The sequence below is a fragment of the Bos indicus x Bos taurus genome, chromosome 1 (genome assembly GCF_003369695.1).
Source record: "Bos indicus x Bos taurus breed Angus x Brahman F1 hybrid chromosome 1, Bos_hybrid_MaternalHap_v2.0, whole genome shotgun sequence".
Lineage (NCBI taxonomy): Eukaryota > Metazoa > Chordata > Mammalia > Artiodactyla > Bovidae > Bos > Bos indicus x Bos taurus.
The window spans coordinates 84,983,370-85,000,924 of record NC_040076.1 but is presented as its reverse complement, the minus strand read 5'-3'; the positions used below and the strand labels follow the sequence as shown (position 1 = coordinate 85,000,924).

The following is a 17,555-nucleotide window of genomic DNA, read 5'->3' as shown; positions in this document are numbered from 1 at the left end:
GAACCAACCAATTTTCAACATAAGAGAAGACCCATGTTTATGAATCTTCTAAATATCTATTTATTTCATTGTCCTTTTAGTAGAAATTTATGCAGAATACTGATAAGTGATTTTTGTTTTTTTCCCTGGGAGAGGTCCTAACTTTGACTTGAGGAAACCAAACTAAGAGACTTGGCACTGTTTTCTTACATACAAATGAACCATTGTCTCATACTTGAACTTCTTTTCCTTTTCAGATCCAGCTTAGAAATAATGTTTCACTCAAGATAAGGCTTGTGGTTTAGGAGATTCTGGTCTGGCCTGCCTCACTTTAAGACTTCTATCATCTCTTTTCAAAACCTGAGGAGGACCTCATTTCCTGTTTGATAGTTCTTCATGCTTTGCCAGCCTCCGGGTCTTTAACGAAGCTTGCCAAGAATTCCCGGCTGGGAAGGACAGCCTGAGTTCATCATAGAGAATGAGCTGGCACCACAGTTGTAGTGACTCACCAACCTCATTGCAACTTTGCAATGGCAAGAACCACACTATCTAATTGAAAGACCTGTGTTTTAACAAAGTGCAATTGGATCACATGGCAAAATCCTCTCAAAATATGTCTCCAATCTTTCCTTTCACTGGATGTTTTGAACCCAAAGGAAATTATATTCTGAATTATATGTTTTTTTGTTTTTAATTGAGATTAATTAACAGATACTTGGTTTTATGTCCATTCCGTTCTAGGAATTTAGTGGTGATTACAAAGCAGTGAAAATAGGTCACAGCAAAATGAACATTCCAGATTAGGTTAAAGCATTCCTCTGAAATTTCAGTATTCATTTTTGGAGTGTCAGTTACTACATTTCTGTAATTCATCATTTTTTTTCTTTCTTGGCTTACAGTCAAGATGAGAAATGATATCGAGACCAAAGACATTGTTTTGTTACATAGCCAGTGCTTTTTAAAATGCAAAACCACCCTCCCCTCACCAATGCTTAATCGTTTGTGTGTGCTTATGTTCACACACACACACACACACACACACATGCTGGAGAAAAACCTTTCAAGACTTCCAGGACCTGGGTCGTGTAAGAGGCAGATGAGAAAATTAAAGGAGGACCAGAAGGAGGCCAGAACAGTAGCAACACTAAGAGTCCATGATTTCACTTTACAAAAAGTCCTTATATACCACACAGGCATTTTTAAAAAGCAAGTATTATTATAATTAAATAATATACTTCTAAAGTATTATGATTCTCATCTAATTTCAAGATGTATATAGGAGCCGTTTAAAAGTATTTTGTATTATAATCTGTCACCAAAAATCAACTAGCAGAGTTTTATAATGTGTGTAGGTTTACCCAATGGGAATTAAATTTTAATTTATAAGTCTTTCTATCACTGTAGAAATTTAGGACAAGATAGCATTTGGTATTAACATAGAAGAATATTCTATAGCTTTTGTTTTTTTTTTTAGTTTCAAATTGATCTAAAAGAAAGTACACTTTGAATTTTTCCTCCTAGTGTTCTTGTGTTATATTAGAGTATTTTCATGACATTGTTTTTAATGTAAACATTATTTTATTAAGTCATTAGTTAAAAAAAATTTTTAAATATAGAATAATGGTCATTTGCTTTTCTCTTAATTTTACTATTTCAAGTCAAGCAAAAATGGACATTTTTCTGTCAGAAAAAAAATTTGAGTGTGTTTTTGACACAAAAATGAATATTTAGTTACAGTGTTTTTCCCCAACTAAATTAGCATTTATGGTGGATCTTATTTAAAAGCTGATTAGTCTCAAAGAAAAGCAGAGAGATAATAGAATTTCCAAGTAAATTATGTTGTTTAAAAAGTATTTTAATACATTATTCAAATTGTTTTCAGTTATTGGTTTAAAAAAAAAAACAGTATCTGTTACAAATGTGAAATTTGGTTTTGAAAGACCTTACAAGTTCCAATTTCTTTAGGACAACAGTGGAAATTAAAGTCATAGACAATTTAGAACTTCAGTTTTTTCCCTTTGGAAAAAAAAAAAAAAAACTTGTGATAGGCATCTCTGCAAGGTAGGTTTTAACATATTTTTTTCCTAATTTTTTTTTCCTTCTTTCAGTAAGAAGGATAAGCTTTTAGAGTACCCAGTCACCGTGGTAACTGCCAAAAAAATTCTCCTGAAGTTTGAAGAGGTCAGCTAGCAGGGTCAACAACTCTAGCCTCTCTCTGAGCTCGGTCTAGCATGCCCCAGCCTGCGGTTGGAGTGTCAGGCCAGATCTGACCCTGGGAGGTGGACTATTCCGGCTCTGATATAAATTTTTTGAGTCAGTTCATGGCCTGGACTCTCCAGGTGGCCTCCAAAATCGATTTTGACCCCCTGACCCTGTCTCACGGAGGCATAGCATCCACCCTAAGTAAGGATTTAGCCAGGAATGACAGCTTTCCACTGAGTGTTATTGGGGACAGTATAAACAGTTTGGAAAGCAAGTAAGGAGGTGTGAGTGCTAGAAATCATTAAAAACACATTAAAAAAACAATTAAAATTTTTTCTTAGCTTAAAAAAGTTTAAAATGTTTATTGGTTGTGTAATTCTTACATGATTTTTAAGATTTTTTAATCAAAAAAATTTGAATATAAATAATGAACCACACAGCTTCATCCTTTTATGAACTTTGTTACAAATATACAAATAAGATAGCCTCACTTACAACAAAATAAGTAGCAGGGATGTAAAACTAGGGAAAAGAAAAGCTAGTTATTAAAATACATAATAGATAAAGAGTTTCAGGTATTTTCTCTTACTTTCTCAAGTATTTTAAATATTACACTTCATGAGCTTGTGTCTTGAAATGTTTAAAATGTGAAAATATGGAACCTTAAAAAGAAACAGTCACCATCTGAAAGAAGATAAGCTTGTTTTTCACTTCAAGTGCCTTGGTACTTTGTAAAACAACTAGCTGATATACTCATTTGGATACAAATGAGGTAAAAATTATAAATAGGGAAAGTTAGATCTTTAGAGTCAAAGAGGAAAAAAGAACAAATTTATAAATGTATAGTGTCTTAGAATTAATTTTATGTATTTTCAATAGTTTAAGATATCAGAAGCTTGGGAAATAAATATAAAATGTGTAAATCATCAATGATTTTTTTTCCTTCTTTTTCTTCTCCTCCTTCATTTTTTAATTTTTTCTCCCAGATGCCACCCTGAATATTTTATTTCCTCCAAGAAAGTAGAGTACTCTTTGAGAGTTCTAGCCTGTGAACTCATTATGTAAATGTGGTCATCAAGCAAGACAAAACTGCCAAGAGAGAAGATTTTATCCTAGGAACATTCCTCCTTCCAGTGGTACTTTGCTCAAAGTTTCCCCCATTTTCCAGTGATGTTGAAATGGCTCCAGAGCAACTCTACGGTAGCTAAACTGAGATGCCATTTCATCTGAATCCTTTGTAAAAATAAGATTTTAAGTAGGGGTGAATGTCCTTTCCGGAGAATAAACCAGGAAGAGTGGAAGCAGAGGGGGAGGGGACTGAGCAGTTTATACACATATATACTCTTTGTGTTTGAAGGCCTCTGTGTCTTGGCTTCTCACTATGTTAAATCCCTATTATAAAACTTATCTTCACAAAGCCTATTATAGTATTCTGAGAACAAATTGGACCATGAATAACTTAGTTGGAAGTGTAGATTATTTTCTACTTAGGGAAAGTTAGAGATGACAACAGCTTAACTAAAAGAATAGTGATTAATCTTAAATAGATGGATTTCAAAGTTTCACTCTTGATAAAGAGTACCTTTGATAGTTCCCCTCTTCAGACTCATGTTTCCACTTTCTTTGTATTCAGAGTTGTCCTAGTGATTACACTGTCCACCTAATATAGCATGGCTCAAACTGTGGATCCTTTTCTTACAGTTTGTTAATCTGTCTGAGAGGTGGCCAGAAAGACATTCTACTTCCTATTGGTAAATGTATGATTTCACAGTGGTACCTATGCCTAGATATCAAACTCACTGTTAGGAAAGATATGTTGCATAAATAATAATTTCTCAACTAGATAAAATTATTACTTAAAAACATCTTAAATTTGTTTTAATGCCCTGTAACTTACAAAGCACTTCTTAGTTCATAATTTTGTTTGATCCTTAGAATAATGTCATGAAATAATATCATTAATCCCATTTTACCAAGGAGGCAGCTGAGTCATTGGCACACTGATCCAGCTGATAAATGGGACACCTCGGATACCAACTCAGATTTTATAGCTTCTGTTTCAAGTGATTAACCCATAGCAATAGGCTTTTTAATTGTTGTTATGTTCTATATCCCCAAAAACCAAGATTTTGTATTAAGGAGCAAAGTTTTTATATTTCACAAAAAAGTTATGACACAATTTAAAAACTTTTTTTCATTTAGAAATGAATTTTACTAATTATTATTTTCTTTTGTGTGTATCTATCTATGTATCAATGGTCTTTCAGAGTTAATCTCTAGAAGTCAAACATGGGCAGCCCTACATAAGTTAAATAACTACCTGGAATTTTTTAAATGAATATGAAAACCATCGATAATACTATAGGTGAGGTTTCTTGTCTAGTGTTTTTTGGTTTTGTTTTTTTAGCTCTGTTGAGATATAAATGACAAATAAAATTGTTAGATATTTAAAATGCACATCATGATGATTTGATACAGGCATACACTGTGAGGGGATTCCTCCAGTCAATTAATACATCCATCACCTATGCATTTATTTATATATATTTTGAGGAAAATATTTAAGTTCTACTGTCTCTCTTTTGGCTGTGCCAAGTGGCATGCAGGACCCCAGTTCCCTGAACCAGGATCGAACCCATGCCCCCCACAGCGGAAGCTTGGAGTCCCAACCACTGGACCTCCAGGGAAATTCCATTGAGTTCTACTCTATTAACAAATTTCAGTTATTCAATACAGTCTTATAAACTATAGTCACCATGTTACACATTAAATTTTCAGACCTTTATTCATTTTATAGCTGAAAGTTTGTACCCTTTTATTAACCTCTAATTCCCTCACTCTCCAGCTCTGCTTTCCAGTGTTTATAAACTAGTACTTTTAACATCTTATCAAGTTTGGATAAACAAAGTTGTGAAGGGCTACTTCCTGTTTCTCTTGGATGTTTTACTCTATGTGTATAAAAAAAAGTTTGCAAACTACTTTATGAATGATAAATAAAAGGTTTAGTTCACCTGATGTTGATGTAACCTATCTAAACACAGAAATCAAAAAAAAATGAAAGGATTACAACATGTGATTCTAATTAGGCTTTTGATTATATTGTTTTAACTATGTAATATAGATGTGTGAATGTTATTGATAATATGAAAAAATCCTTTTTTTATTTCTTAAAATTTATATACTCAAATTAGTCACTTTATATATACTTAAATCAAGGTTTTGCTCCTGAATTTTGCTAGCAGCTAGACAAATCCAGTCAAAATCTTTAGGATTAGGAAAAAATGAAAAGGTGTCTGGAAAAGGGAAAACAAGTGTTCTGGTTGAATGTGTATTAATAATGACATACATATATTATAAGCTTTCTTGGGCCAAGGTTTTTCAATTAAAATATGACATTAGACTGAGAATTGTTTAGATGTTAAAGCCCCCAAGTTCAAACTTCTTATGTCTTCTCTAGAATTTGCAAATTAAGAAATGTAAAAATAAAGACTCTCATATTCACATTGATATGTTTGCTTAGATGCCGTTTTTGTTTTGTACATTACCAGTCTCAATCTATCTGCCTTTAACAGCTACCATTGTCCTAAACAGGCTTTTTTCCCTCCTGTCTTCCTCCCTTCCTTCCCCACTTCTTCCCTTCCTGCTTTCCTTTCCTTCTTTCTTTTTTGTCTTCTCTTTCCTCCTTCCCTTCTCTCTTTTCCTCCCTTCCTCCTTCTTATGTTACTCATCAGTTTTTTTTTTTTAACTCATCAGTTTTTAAGTAGTTTTGTTTTAAACCCAGCTTGGGTTAAGAGGCTTATCTAAGGCAGTGCCTTATGCCAGACAAATATTCAGCACAACACAACACTCACTGCAGCTGAACCTACAAGTCAGAGAAGCTAAGCACAATACCAAGAGTTTTCTGATAGCCAAACTCTACTCCTAGGGGTAAACTTTTAATGTTATAGAGTCTGGCAATGTCCCTCCCTCTTGCTGTCTTCATAGTATTTCTAAGCCAACTAAGTTATTGGTTAGTTTTCATGTAAACTTCTCATGTTGCAAAAGAAGATAATGAAGAAGGAGGAGGAGAAGAATTATTTAAGGAATCCAAAAAGAAATATTATCAATTGCTACATAAAACTTGGATATAAGTACATAGAAGCACCACACTAACGTTGGGAAGCATTAATAAAGATTAAAGGTTTCTCATTTTTCTTTTAAGTTACTCCTGCCCAATATACTGAGGTATCAAAGATATGTTTTCTTTCTTTCCTTCTCTTTCTCTACTCTCCTCTTTCTCTCCTGAAGCTGTTATCAATCTAAAAAACTTAATATAATTTTGCAAAATAGGATTTTCTTTTCAGTGATACAAACATTTTCCCCAATGAGGTTTTTAAGCAAGTCAACCAAGCACAAAAATGTTTTATACTGTTCTGAAAGGAATATTATTTATCTATGTAGTAGAAGATCACAGTATATAGTGAAAATTCAGTCAATTATTTGTGTATTAGTTTCTATAATATCAGATTTTTTTCTGTCTCTCAATATTGTGAATATATCTTATATAATTGACTGCTGATAGATGCAGTTTCTGCTGCATCTATGGATTTGGTGATTATGCTGATCTTATAACTTTGGTAACTGCTGATTATGGAACTTAATTTGTTAGCGTAACTTGTTTATGTTGAGTATTGTTGGGTGCCTACTATCCGTTGAATAAGCATAACTGACTACCTCTAAGTAAGTATAACGTATTCCTTTAAGTTATTCAAAGATGAAAAGTATAAATCCCTGCCATCGTGGAATTTTGTGGAAGTAAGGATTAGAATTAAAAAATATTTTAAAAGCTCAGGATTTGGGTCCAGCTATCTGGGAAAGAGAAATGAGCATGTATAGAAGTCTCGTCAGAATAAGTTTTTGGTAAAAGTCTGAACAAATGACTAAAAATATGGAGTATTTCTGTTTGATAGAGTATTAAGTTTGATAGAGAACATGGGCCTTAAAGTGTAGGTGGGGCTCTGGTAGACAGAGATGGGACCATATTCTATATGGAAGGGGAAAGTAGAGAAGTGAGATTGTACAGTGTACCATAGAAAATGATTTAATGGATTTAAAATGCTTCTAGAATAACACAATGTGAGGCTGAATATTCTGTTTTAATGGGTCATCCTATACTTTATTCATTTAGTAAATACTGTCATTAAACATTTTATTAATAATAAAAGCATTTATCTTAAAGGAAGTTAAAATTCAGTGATGAGAATTGAGTGTGAGAAATCTAGTGCTTTTCATATTGTTTTATTCCTGGATCTGGGTGCCTCTGTGATCCTCAGTATCTCCATCTGGATATCTCTTTCTTATATTTGTGAAATAACATATCAATTATTAAATTGAAGATCTTTATGAAAAATCAATTATACTTTTTCAAAGATATTTTGTGGGTCACTCCCTATGTGCCACTTGCACTCAGAGTTCCAATATAGGATTACAAATAAATACTGCATCTTAAAATGTATTATTATTATTTTTTTATATTTATTTATTTATTTGGCCGCACCAGGTCTTAGTTGTGGCTTTGGGGATATTTAGTTGCAGTATGTGGGATCTAGTTCCCTGACCAGGCATCAAACCCGGCCCCTGCATTGGGAGCTTGGAGTCTTAGCCACTGGACCACCAGGGAAGTCCCCAAATGTATTATTTTTTAAGTTAGTGAATCTTCAGCTTGAGAGGAAAAAAATCATTTTTTAAATTCTTCATTCCGAAGTTCTACATTCATGCTTATGTAAGTGAATGAAAGTTTAGAAATACATTTAAATATGTTTAAAAGGCTACTGAGATATCTTGCACTCAGGAAGTATCAGCCAGTTGTATAAACAAACTCAAAGTCTCTGATAAAAAGATACTAAAAGGCACAGAAGCAAGGAATAAAAGCTCACTGAATACATTCTAGCAACCTCATACTCATCCTGCAATAATCAAAATAATAAGCGAATACAAATGTTTTTGGTGATGTAATGCACGAGAGTCCAAGAATGGAATGTTTGTTGTGGCAATCTTCCTAACACGAAACCTCAAGTCAAGTGGAAATTAAATCTGAGCTCCAAAGCTTAGAAATCCAGGTCCAAGAAATATTTTAAGAAGAAAATGTAAACACCAAACTCGAGTAAAATATGAGGTAAATAATGAGGATTGGTGTGAGAGTTTGTGAGGGCAAAGTGAAAGTCATTCAGTCGTGTCTGATTCTTGGTGATCCCATAGACTATATAGTCCATGGAATTCTCCAGGCCAGAATACTGGAGTGGGTAGCCATTCCCTTCTGCAGGAGATTTTCCCAACCCGGGGGTGGAACCCAGGTCTTCCGTGTTGCAGGCAGATTCTTTACCAGCTGAGCCACCAGGGAAGCCAGTGAGGGCAAAAGAAACCTTTATTCTTATCTGTGGCTGTTTAATCAAGTTGGATAAAGCACTGGTTAATTGTCCAGAATCATTTATTTAATTTCAATTTAACTTTGCCCTTCTACATACCCGCAAATTATAGTCCTGCTCTAACAGAAATCCTTCACATATAGTCTCCTTTTGGTCAGGAAACAAAACTTTTGAGTGCTCATAGGAGACAATGCATTACGTAGGTGCTATTGAAATAAAAAGGTGTTGCAATTAAAAGGAAAAGTGTCGTACCCACCCCCCCATCTCAAAGATACAAACAATATTCATATTTAAGGCCCCACCCAAAGTAAATTATTGACATTGCTTTCAGTGCCCACTTAAGGACCACTTGCTGTAAAGCTTTTCCTTTATAATCACTGCAGCTGTATATCAGATCTCCCCAGTACTGTACTTCTAAACTTGACTGTGGAATGGCAAACAATACACAGGTTTATAGAAGTGAAAGTGTTGTGTAGGATAAAAAGTGAAAGTGTCCCTTGTCACTTCTCCAAAAGTATATAACCTTTCAGATCTCAGATAGATAGACAATAGCTGGATGGGTGAATGGTGGATGGAAAGATAGGCAGACAGATGATGGGGAGTTGATAGATTGATAGGCAAACAGAGAATGAAGAACATAGATTCTGGATCTAGAGAGTCAAAGTTTTGGTTCAAACTCTACTACTCACCCCATGTATGATCTCACCTGAGTTTTCTCATCTATTAAAGTGAAGATCACAACAGTACAATTGCATTGGGTTATTGCAAGGACTAAGTGAGTTTATATATGAACTGCTTAGAGCAGCGCTTGGCACACAGTAACCATTTTATGTGAAGTTAACTACTCTTCTTATTATGACTACATATATACTAATTTTTTAAAAACAAATGAGACTTTATGATATTTTTCTCACTTCATAATATGTCAGGGAAAACATTCTTATAACTCAGGTCGATCTAGTTCACTCTTTGTAACTGCTGCCTAATATCCCCCAGGAGGGTTGAATCAGAATTTCTTTCACCATTGTCCTATTGATGGTCATTTAGGTTGTTTCCAGATATTTCTGCTTCAAAGCCACTACTCATATCTTGTCCTTGAGTATAAAACAAGAGATGCAGAAGGGGCAGGCATATAGGCATTCCCATTTTATACACGATCAAAAGGAGGCTCAGAGAAATTTAGTCAACTGCGTAAGGTCAAACAGCTAATAAGTGACAGAGTTCCGAGAACTAGTTTAACACAGTTTCACACTGTTGTGTCTCAAATCTTCCCATTTGAATTAAAACAGTTTCACAGACATTGTGGTCCTTATGTCACAATAAGACATTTCTGCTTTCTGGAATAAGCACAAGGCATAAGTTAACGTGCTGCAAAAGTGGGCATGAACAGAGAGATATAAGAGAATGAACTAAAAGACTGAATGAAATAGTAAACCTGGTGAGGTCCTAAGTACTACAGATAATATTGAATTTATGACCCCAATCTTAAAAGCTTAAATGGTTTGAAATCAGGATAAATAAAACATAGTGGTGGGAGAGGGAGTATAAAGGATGACTTGCTATTTGACTATTTGGAAAAATATTATTTATTTATTTATTATTTATTCTTTTGGAAAAATATTATTTAAAAAACAGCCATATTGGCCTCTCGTCTTCTGAGATGGGACACATTTAATTAACTCTGATCTGGCATTAGTATGACTGATATTAATACTTAATACCTCCCATACCCAAAATCTATAACCTATCACACTCTTATTAAATAATAAGATAATCAAACCTTCATTAATTACAAATATGAAACTAACTTTAAATTATTGTTCTCTTAGAACATATAGTCCATTTATAATACAATGAAGCATTAGCCAAGTACATTCCTCCCTCAGACAAGAAACTATTGTACGATGACTTCAAAGTGTATAGAGCTCATTGTGGAAATACCCTTCTAATAAGCCGCATTTCTAATTCCAGCAGTATTTAACTTCAGAATTTTATTCTCAACTAGGTCATTCACTGTCTTTAGGCCTGGGACAATGACTTCTCCAAGTTGAAGTTTTCCTTCTATATAAAACATGGTTTCTGTGTTTATTTTGTTGGGAAATAGGTGAATTCATCTTATTGGTGTTTATCTGAAAGTTTGAGAAAGCCTCGGAGATGCCACATGTGACCTTTTACTGCAATGCCAACATTTAGAAATGTGAAGGACATAGTGTGACTTATAGTAGAGAATGGGTAAAAAATGAAGCACCGTGGCCTTTTCCAGATAGATTTCTTACCATGAAGTATGTTTATTTATCCATCTGTTGTTTACCTTCTGCCTCTGTTTCTGAATTATGATAAGGTATAAGCAGCTTACAAAAATACTTATCAAACTCAGTAGGATACAAGGCAACAATTTAACCACTAATGACAGCCACCTCTAACTATGAATGACATATAATAAATTATGTTTGAACTGGATTTTCAGCCGCAGATCCTTATTCTGCCACCCAGACAGGCCTATAAAGTTGCACTTGTGGCCTTAATCCCACTTGGATGTGTGCCCTACTGCCTCTACTTTCCATCATTCTAGTGCTTTAGTCTTCTTGAATAAGTGAACAATCTTTGTTTCTGTACCTTATTAGGCCAAAGACCATAACAGCTAGTGATGGCATCGGCAGGCCCTGCGGGCAGGATTCTCTGCAGATCCAGCCAACCTCCAACAAACCCCTTTTTATACTCCTGTTTCTAGGAAGAATTATGATGGCGGTGCCCTGCTGTTGATCAGTCAAATGTGTGGTAGGCCTAGAGATAAGTCCTGTAAGTGTGGTGTACTGTAAAACAGCGGCTCCCATTCATGAGTAGCTTGTGTGTAATAAACCACCAAAAAGGGGGGGTGGGTGGGGAGGCAGCTGCAGTGTGCAAGAGAAACAACGCATCTCATTCTTGGGAGCCAAAACTTTGTAATTTGCTACTGGGCAGCCTGCTCTCGCTGACATTCTTTCTGATAACAGAGTAGTGCCCTCTCTTTATTTATAGCTGGACGACTAACCCGAGAGATCTATTTGGTAACTAGGTATACATATTATAACAGACTCTTATTAAGGAAGAAATGAAAAATACTATCAAATTGCCTCTGGCAAACAAAATTACTGGGCCAAGGGACATTTTCCTCTACCAGCTGATAACCTTAAAGACATTTCTATTAGCCACGGTTTCACAGTACTGGTTTCATAAGGATGCCATTTCACAAGACACCAACTGAAACACACAGAAGGAATACTCTCTGGGAATGAGTTTCTTTGGTAACATAGTTTTTAGACATAAAAGTGTTCATTGAATAGAGAAATGTTTGGAGGGTGCTTGTCTTTAAAGTTAAAGAAAAATCTATAAAAATGTAAAACTAAATTTTATGTTTTGGTTGTTAAGTGTCTAAGAAATTCTCTTTTGCAACAGTACTACAAATGACCCATCGGCCTAAACCAAAATGTAGGAGGCAATTTAATTGTGAAAGGAGGACAATACACTTGTTGGGGAAGAAAAGGGAAAAAATTCTCAAGAAGCCCTTTTAATTCAGGATGGGTTAACCTAATAAAACGGAGACACACTTGAATTTGCTCACAACTGCTTAATGAGAAGATGAAAAATGCTGCAGTTTCTGTAATAAACCCTTTCTTTTTACATCCAAAGCAGGTGCACAGCATTGTGATATCAACACTGTACTAGCTCCTCATCAGCCCCCCACTGCTCTTCCAAATAGGAATGGAAGACTGTACATTCTAGGCATTTTTGTCTTTACCACTCCGAACTCAGGGTCAGGAAAGTGGCTCTAGCAGAGTGGAAGGCTTGCCAGTTGTTTTGGAATTCTTGCAGGTGTTTAAAAAGCAAAGGATTCTTTTCAGAGGCACATCTGCATTTGTCATATGCCATTTGTGCTAAAGCCTGTGGTGTTTTTGTTTGTTGGTTTGACAGATTGACATGTAATGGCCAGGACCGTTGGGCGGCTGCTCCCAACAAAGTCATTCTGATGGCTGGAGTCCTCTAGAAATCAGTTCGCCCGAATTACCCGTGATTTTTCTCTGCCCTTCAAAGGAAAATGCGGAGTTCTAATGCTCTTTTGGCTTTTTGTTTGCTTTCGCAATTCTTTTTCTTTTTTTGTTTCATTGTTTTAAATTCTAAATTAAGATGAACTATGGATTTTGATGGGATAATAATATCTACAAAGAGTTTTTAAAGCCAACCAGTTCTTACCATTTACTTAGAAGTTGTTAAAGAGATTTGCGCATTTTAAATAAATATTGGGATATCATAAAATTATTATAAAAATTAAGAGAACATATCTGTGTCAGTGGTGGATAAGGGAACTTAACGGAGGTAAAAACTGCCACTTTTGAACTTTTTAACATTTTTCAACAGTAAAATAAAATTACTCTTGAAACCATTTTTACTTTTACTTGTTAGTGAACAATATACCTGAATTTATATGTAAGCATGCATCTTATCAGCCATGTTACCACAAAGCCAAGTACATATGTGTGAAAGCAAATTTTAGTATGGTGTCTTTTGTTGACAAAGTTAAATCAGATATTCGTATTAATGTGCTCCATACATAGGTAGTATCTCACAAAATTAAGAGCTCAAAGCTCAAGCTTCAAGTATTAACTTTATTGTTAATGTAAGTTTCTGATTTCATTAAACTGTGGGAGGCTATCACCCTGTCACCCTGTTTGGAAAATATAAACCAACGAAGGAATACCAACAGTTAATCAAGCAAATACAAAATGTCATAAACATGTTCACTGCGCCCCTTTACACTTGCTTGGTTGACCTGAACCTCTCCTGGACATACATCCTGCCTTACTACACAATACCACTTTACTGGAAAGGACCATTCTTTTTGACAGAGCATCTCAATTTGGGTCTTATTTGTCAGTTTACTCTCAGTTCCACAGGTCTGTCTGCATAATCAAGTTTCCATGGAGCCCTGCACTGGAGAAAGAGGAAAGGCAAAACAAAACAAAATTCAGAACTGGCCAAGGGAGCCTGGAAACTGCACATTGCCATGGTTTGTGTGAGAGATGATTAAAAACCAAAAGCCAATGGCTACACTATAAAATGAAAAAGAAGAAGAAAAAAAAAAGGCAGTTGTTTTTTCCTCATATTAAAAAGCTAAAGTTCTGGATATTTGAAAAGTTTTAATAATGTTAATTTATTAATCTATTAATTTATTTTAAACTTTTTGAAATAAAGATTTCTTTCCTGTTAGCACAGTAGGGACCTGGGCTAAAGGAAGTAGGAATTAAATAAACTCAGGTCTCTACTGTTTGCAGTTAGGTGGCCTGATGTGGTGAATAAAAAAGAGGACAATCAATTAAATCTGAATTTTAGATGAGCAACAAATAATTTTTTAGGTACAATATTGCATGGGACATCTTACAATACTAAAAATATTTGTTGTTCATCTGATATTAAAATTTAAGTGGTGTCTTTTTTAAAAAATCTGTCAATGGTATTTGTAGCAGAGATTGATTAATGATAAATTCATGATCAGAAACTTTATGGTTTGAAGGGTTTAGGTTTTTCTTTTTTTTAAATTAGGTTTATTTTTTCTGGGCTTCCTAATTTCCTTAAGACTTTCTGTTACCTTTTTAGAGTAATGGGATGAATGATAATAGCTACTTTGATTGGGCACCTGCCCAAATACAACCAGGTGCCTTCCATTTATTATCTTATTTAATCTTCACAGCAATTTGAAGAGACAGATGATGTTGTGTCCATTTTACAGATTAGAAAACCAAGGCCCAGAGACACTTTTTCTTGAGCTAGGCAACTAATAAGTGGGAGAACTAGGATTGAAAACCAGGTTTGTCAGAGTCCATAGTTGAGACTTCTCCTCTTAGCTGCAATAGCTTATTAAATGTGAATGTTCACTAAAGTTACAAATGATGGAATCAGCTAATTAGAACTCATTAAACAACATCACAGGTTTCCCTGGTGGCTCAGTGGTAAATTCACCTGCAATTCAGGAGTCATGGGTTCGATTCCTGAGTGGGGAAGATCCCCTGAAGAAGGCAATGGCAACCCACTCCAGTATTCTTGTCTGGAAAATCCCATGGACAGAGCAGCTGTCGGGCTACAAGTCCATGAGGTCGCAAAAGAGTCGGACAGGACTTAGCGACTATACCACCACCAAAAACATCATATTGCTACTCATCTCTGTGTGTGTGTATTTGCCTTTTTCTTGCTAATTGCAAGGGTAGTGTCAGTGTCTCATACACATTTTAGCATCTTCCCTTAGACAAGCAGTCATAATTTTATAATGTCACATTAAAAGAATGTCATAATATTTAAAATAATCAGTTTGTCTTTTGTTTGAACCAAGTATGTTTTATTATTATATAAAATTTAGAGCATATTGTCCTAATGACCCTTACCTAGTTCGCATCCTATGACTTAGTTTGCCCATTGATGGTATATTCTGTGTTGTTGCATTTCTGAAGTTTTACTTGCTGTACAAACTACTCACAACTGCTCCCCGCCACCATAAAAAAAAAAAAGAAAAAAAATCAATCTTTTCGTTGCTAACATACAAAATAGAAACAGTTATTGCCTCAATAACTTAGACGGATCAGGCCTGTAAAGTATTGAACTTAGGCTCTTGTTTCCCTGGAAATTCTTCAACCCCCAGTTTACCTTTGCCTGTGGTAAACTGTATGACGTAAATATTATTCTACAATGACGCCCCTCCTCCTTGTCCTTTTATGGTCCTTTGATATTATGTAGGAGGTCATTACATAGCTTCATTTATCTCTTTGAATGCACAGGTTTCATGGTCATTTAAATAATCACAGACTCATCAGTTCTCCCCATACTTAAATAAGATCAGTACAAACCAGAATAAGAGGCTTCACGCCTCTATTCACCAAGATTTCTCTTTTCGTTCTCTTTTCTTTCACTCTTCATCTTCCCTCTACTTCTCTAATCCCTTCCCTTCTTTCCCACCTTCAAACATGTCATATACAATACAACGGTTTTTTAATAGCTTTTTCTATAACGACTCAAAACATCTATTCAGCTGTTATCCAAGACATGGTGAAGTGTTGCCTTTATACAAATGACTAGAGGCAGCTGTACCAGTTTTGGTGTTTGCTAGAGAGAGAGAGAGAGAAAAAAAAAAAAAAAAAAACCAAACCCAACCCTGCTGGTCTGGCCTTAGAAATTAGTTCAGCAATGAAATGGTTAATAGGATGAGTAAAGGCTATTTTTAAGTCTGGCTCCCCTTTCTGATACACTCTTGAAAATTCACCCTGTACTGCAGAAATCCTAAATTGCAGTGCCCTGCACCCCACTGAAACTCTTCAGTCTGCTGTAAGTAAGCCTCAGCATGGGCAAGATTGGGGGTGAACAGCTGGAGGAGGGGCTCAAGCCCTGGGCCTTTGTGATGGAGGGGCGCAACACTGAGATCCTGCGGAGAAGGAACACAGAAACCCTCAAGGCCTAGAGAAATAGACCCAGACAAAAGCCCCGTTACATGGTTGCAAATCACCCCACTGCTGTTATTTTATTTACTGTGGTCTGCAGGAGGATTGTTTTCTCCTTGCAAAATTTTTAAGCTTCATGGGCTTTTCTCCTCCACAACAGCGGTCACTTATACCACAGTGCCACATAGAGACAGCCCTCACCTTCAGCTTTCTTAAGGAAAACGGGAAAGAAAAAAAAAATCTTGTGTAGTCAGGATGCAGTGTTTCCTATCTTCCAGTTCTTTTCCAGGGATTGAAGTACGTGTATTTAGAATATTGACTTATACTGGTTTTATTGGTTTGGTTATGTTCCATGTTTTTCTGGCTTTACTTGATTATTTTTCTTGAAGATGACACCTACATTCATGCTTTTGGACATAAATTTATTTAGATGTGAAAGGGAAAGAAAAGGCAACACCATTTTGTATTGAATCAATTAGAGATACATAAATGAACATTTTCCCCAGTAAAATAAAATTTTTTTATTCAGTTTCAAAATTGATAGAAATGTTATCCTATCACAATGGCAAGACAAATGCTATGAGTTTGAGGTGCTTTTTTTTCCCCCCTCTGAGGGTTAGGAGAGGAGGTAGGCTGACAGAAAGAGTTATTTTAAAATCTAAAGAGAAAGAACCGTCTGTGAGGGCAAGTCTATTTTGTACAGTGTTCTTTGGTTATTTGCAGGAGGGGGCTCTTGCCTACTTGCAGAGGGAGGGAGAGAAGCCTGAGGAAGGAAAAGCAGTTTACTTCTCTGTATAGAAATACGTGGCTGACTTTGGTAAACATTTCTCCACAGTTGAGTCAGAGCTGCAAGCTATGCCTTAGGGTAACTGAGGAGGCGGGAGGGTCCCTTCACAGTAACCAGAGTAGGAGTCTCTTCTGTTTAGGCAGTTGTAGTGTCATGACTAGCAAGTTGAAAGGGGAACTTGGAATAAGTGTGCTCTATTTAAGAAAAATTTTAAGAAGTGTAATTTTCCTATGACAAATCCACGGAGATATTTGCAAGGTGTTTGGGCAGGTAATTAGCACCCAAACCAGGTTTCAGGAAATAGTTCTGGTCACCTCAAATGAAGAATATATAATGAGCTGAGGAGCTTGATTTTCAATGGATGATTTACCCAGGACAATAGCCCAAACAGAACTGGGTAAAGGGTTTACAAATGGTAACTTGAGAAGCAGTGGGCTCCCTTCCCAGAAGCTTAATTCTGTCCCCTTCCCCTACTACTCTGTCCCTTCTCTTCAACCTCTCTCCTCTCTTCTTCCATCATTTCACAAAATACATGACTAATATAACTTTTCATGAGAAGTTGAACACAGTCCTTAAACTTTTTTTTTTTGGTCAAAGAAACAGGTAGGGTGCAAAAAAAAAAAAAAAAAAATCAGAGTAAATTTGCCTATTGGCATTTAGACCTAACTAGTTCTGGGTTATTTCAGGCTGAAACTTTTTTTGCTTACTTGCTGAGGCTCATTG

General features: G+C 35.6%; 1 protein-coding gene across 5 annotated transcripts in view; it reads left to right on the top strand.

The window, feature by feature from the left end:
• Positions 1-5,688, top strand: part of LOC113891754 — a 619,131-nt gene extending 613,443 nt beyond the window's left edge. For all 5 annotated transcript variants that reach the window (XR_003510879.1, XR_003510880.1, XM_027540236.1 and 2 more), the window contains one exon: positions 237-5,688. Coding sequence is in view for 3 of the 5 variants with exons in the window: in XM_027540236.1 (XP_027396037.1) it covers positions 237-270 (34 nt within the window). In the remaining 2 variants the exon portion in view is untranslated. The remainder of the gene's footprint in view (positions 1-236) is intronic.
• The last annotated feature ends 11,867 nt before the right edge of the window (positions 5,689-17,555 follow it).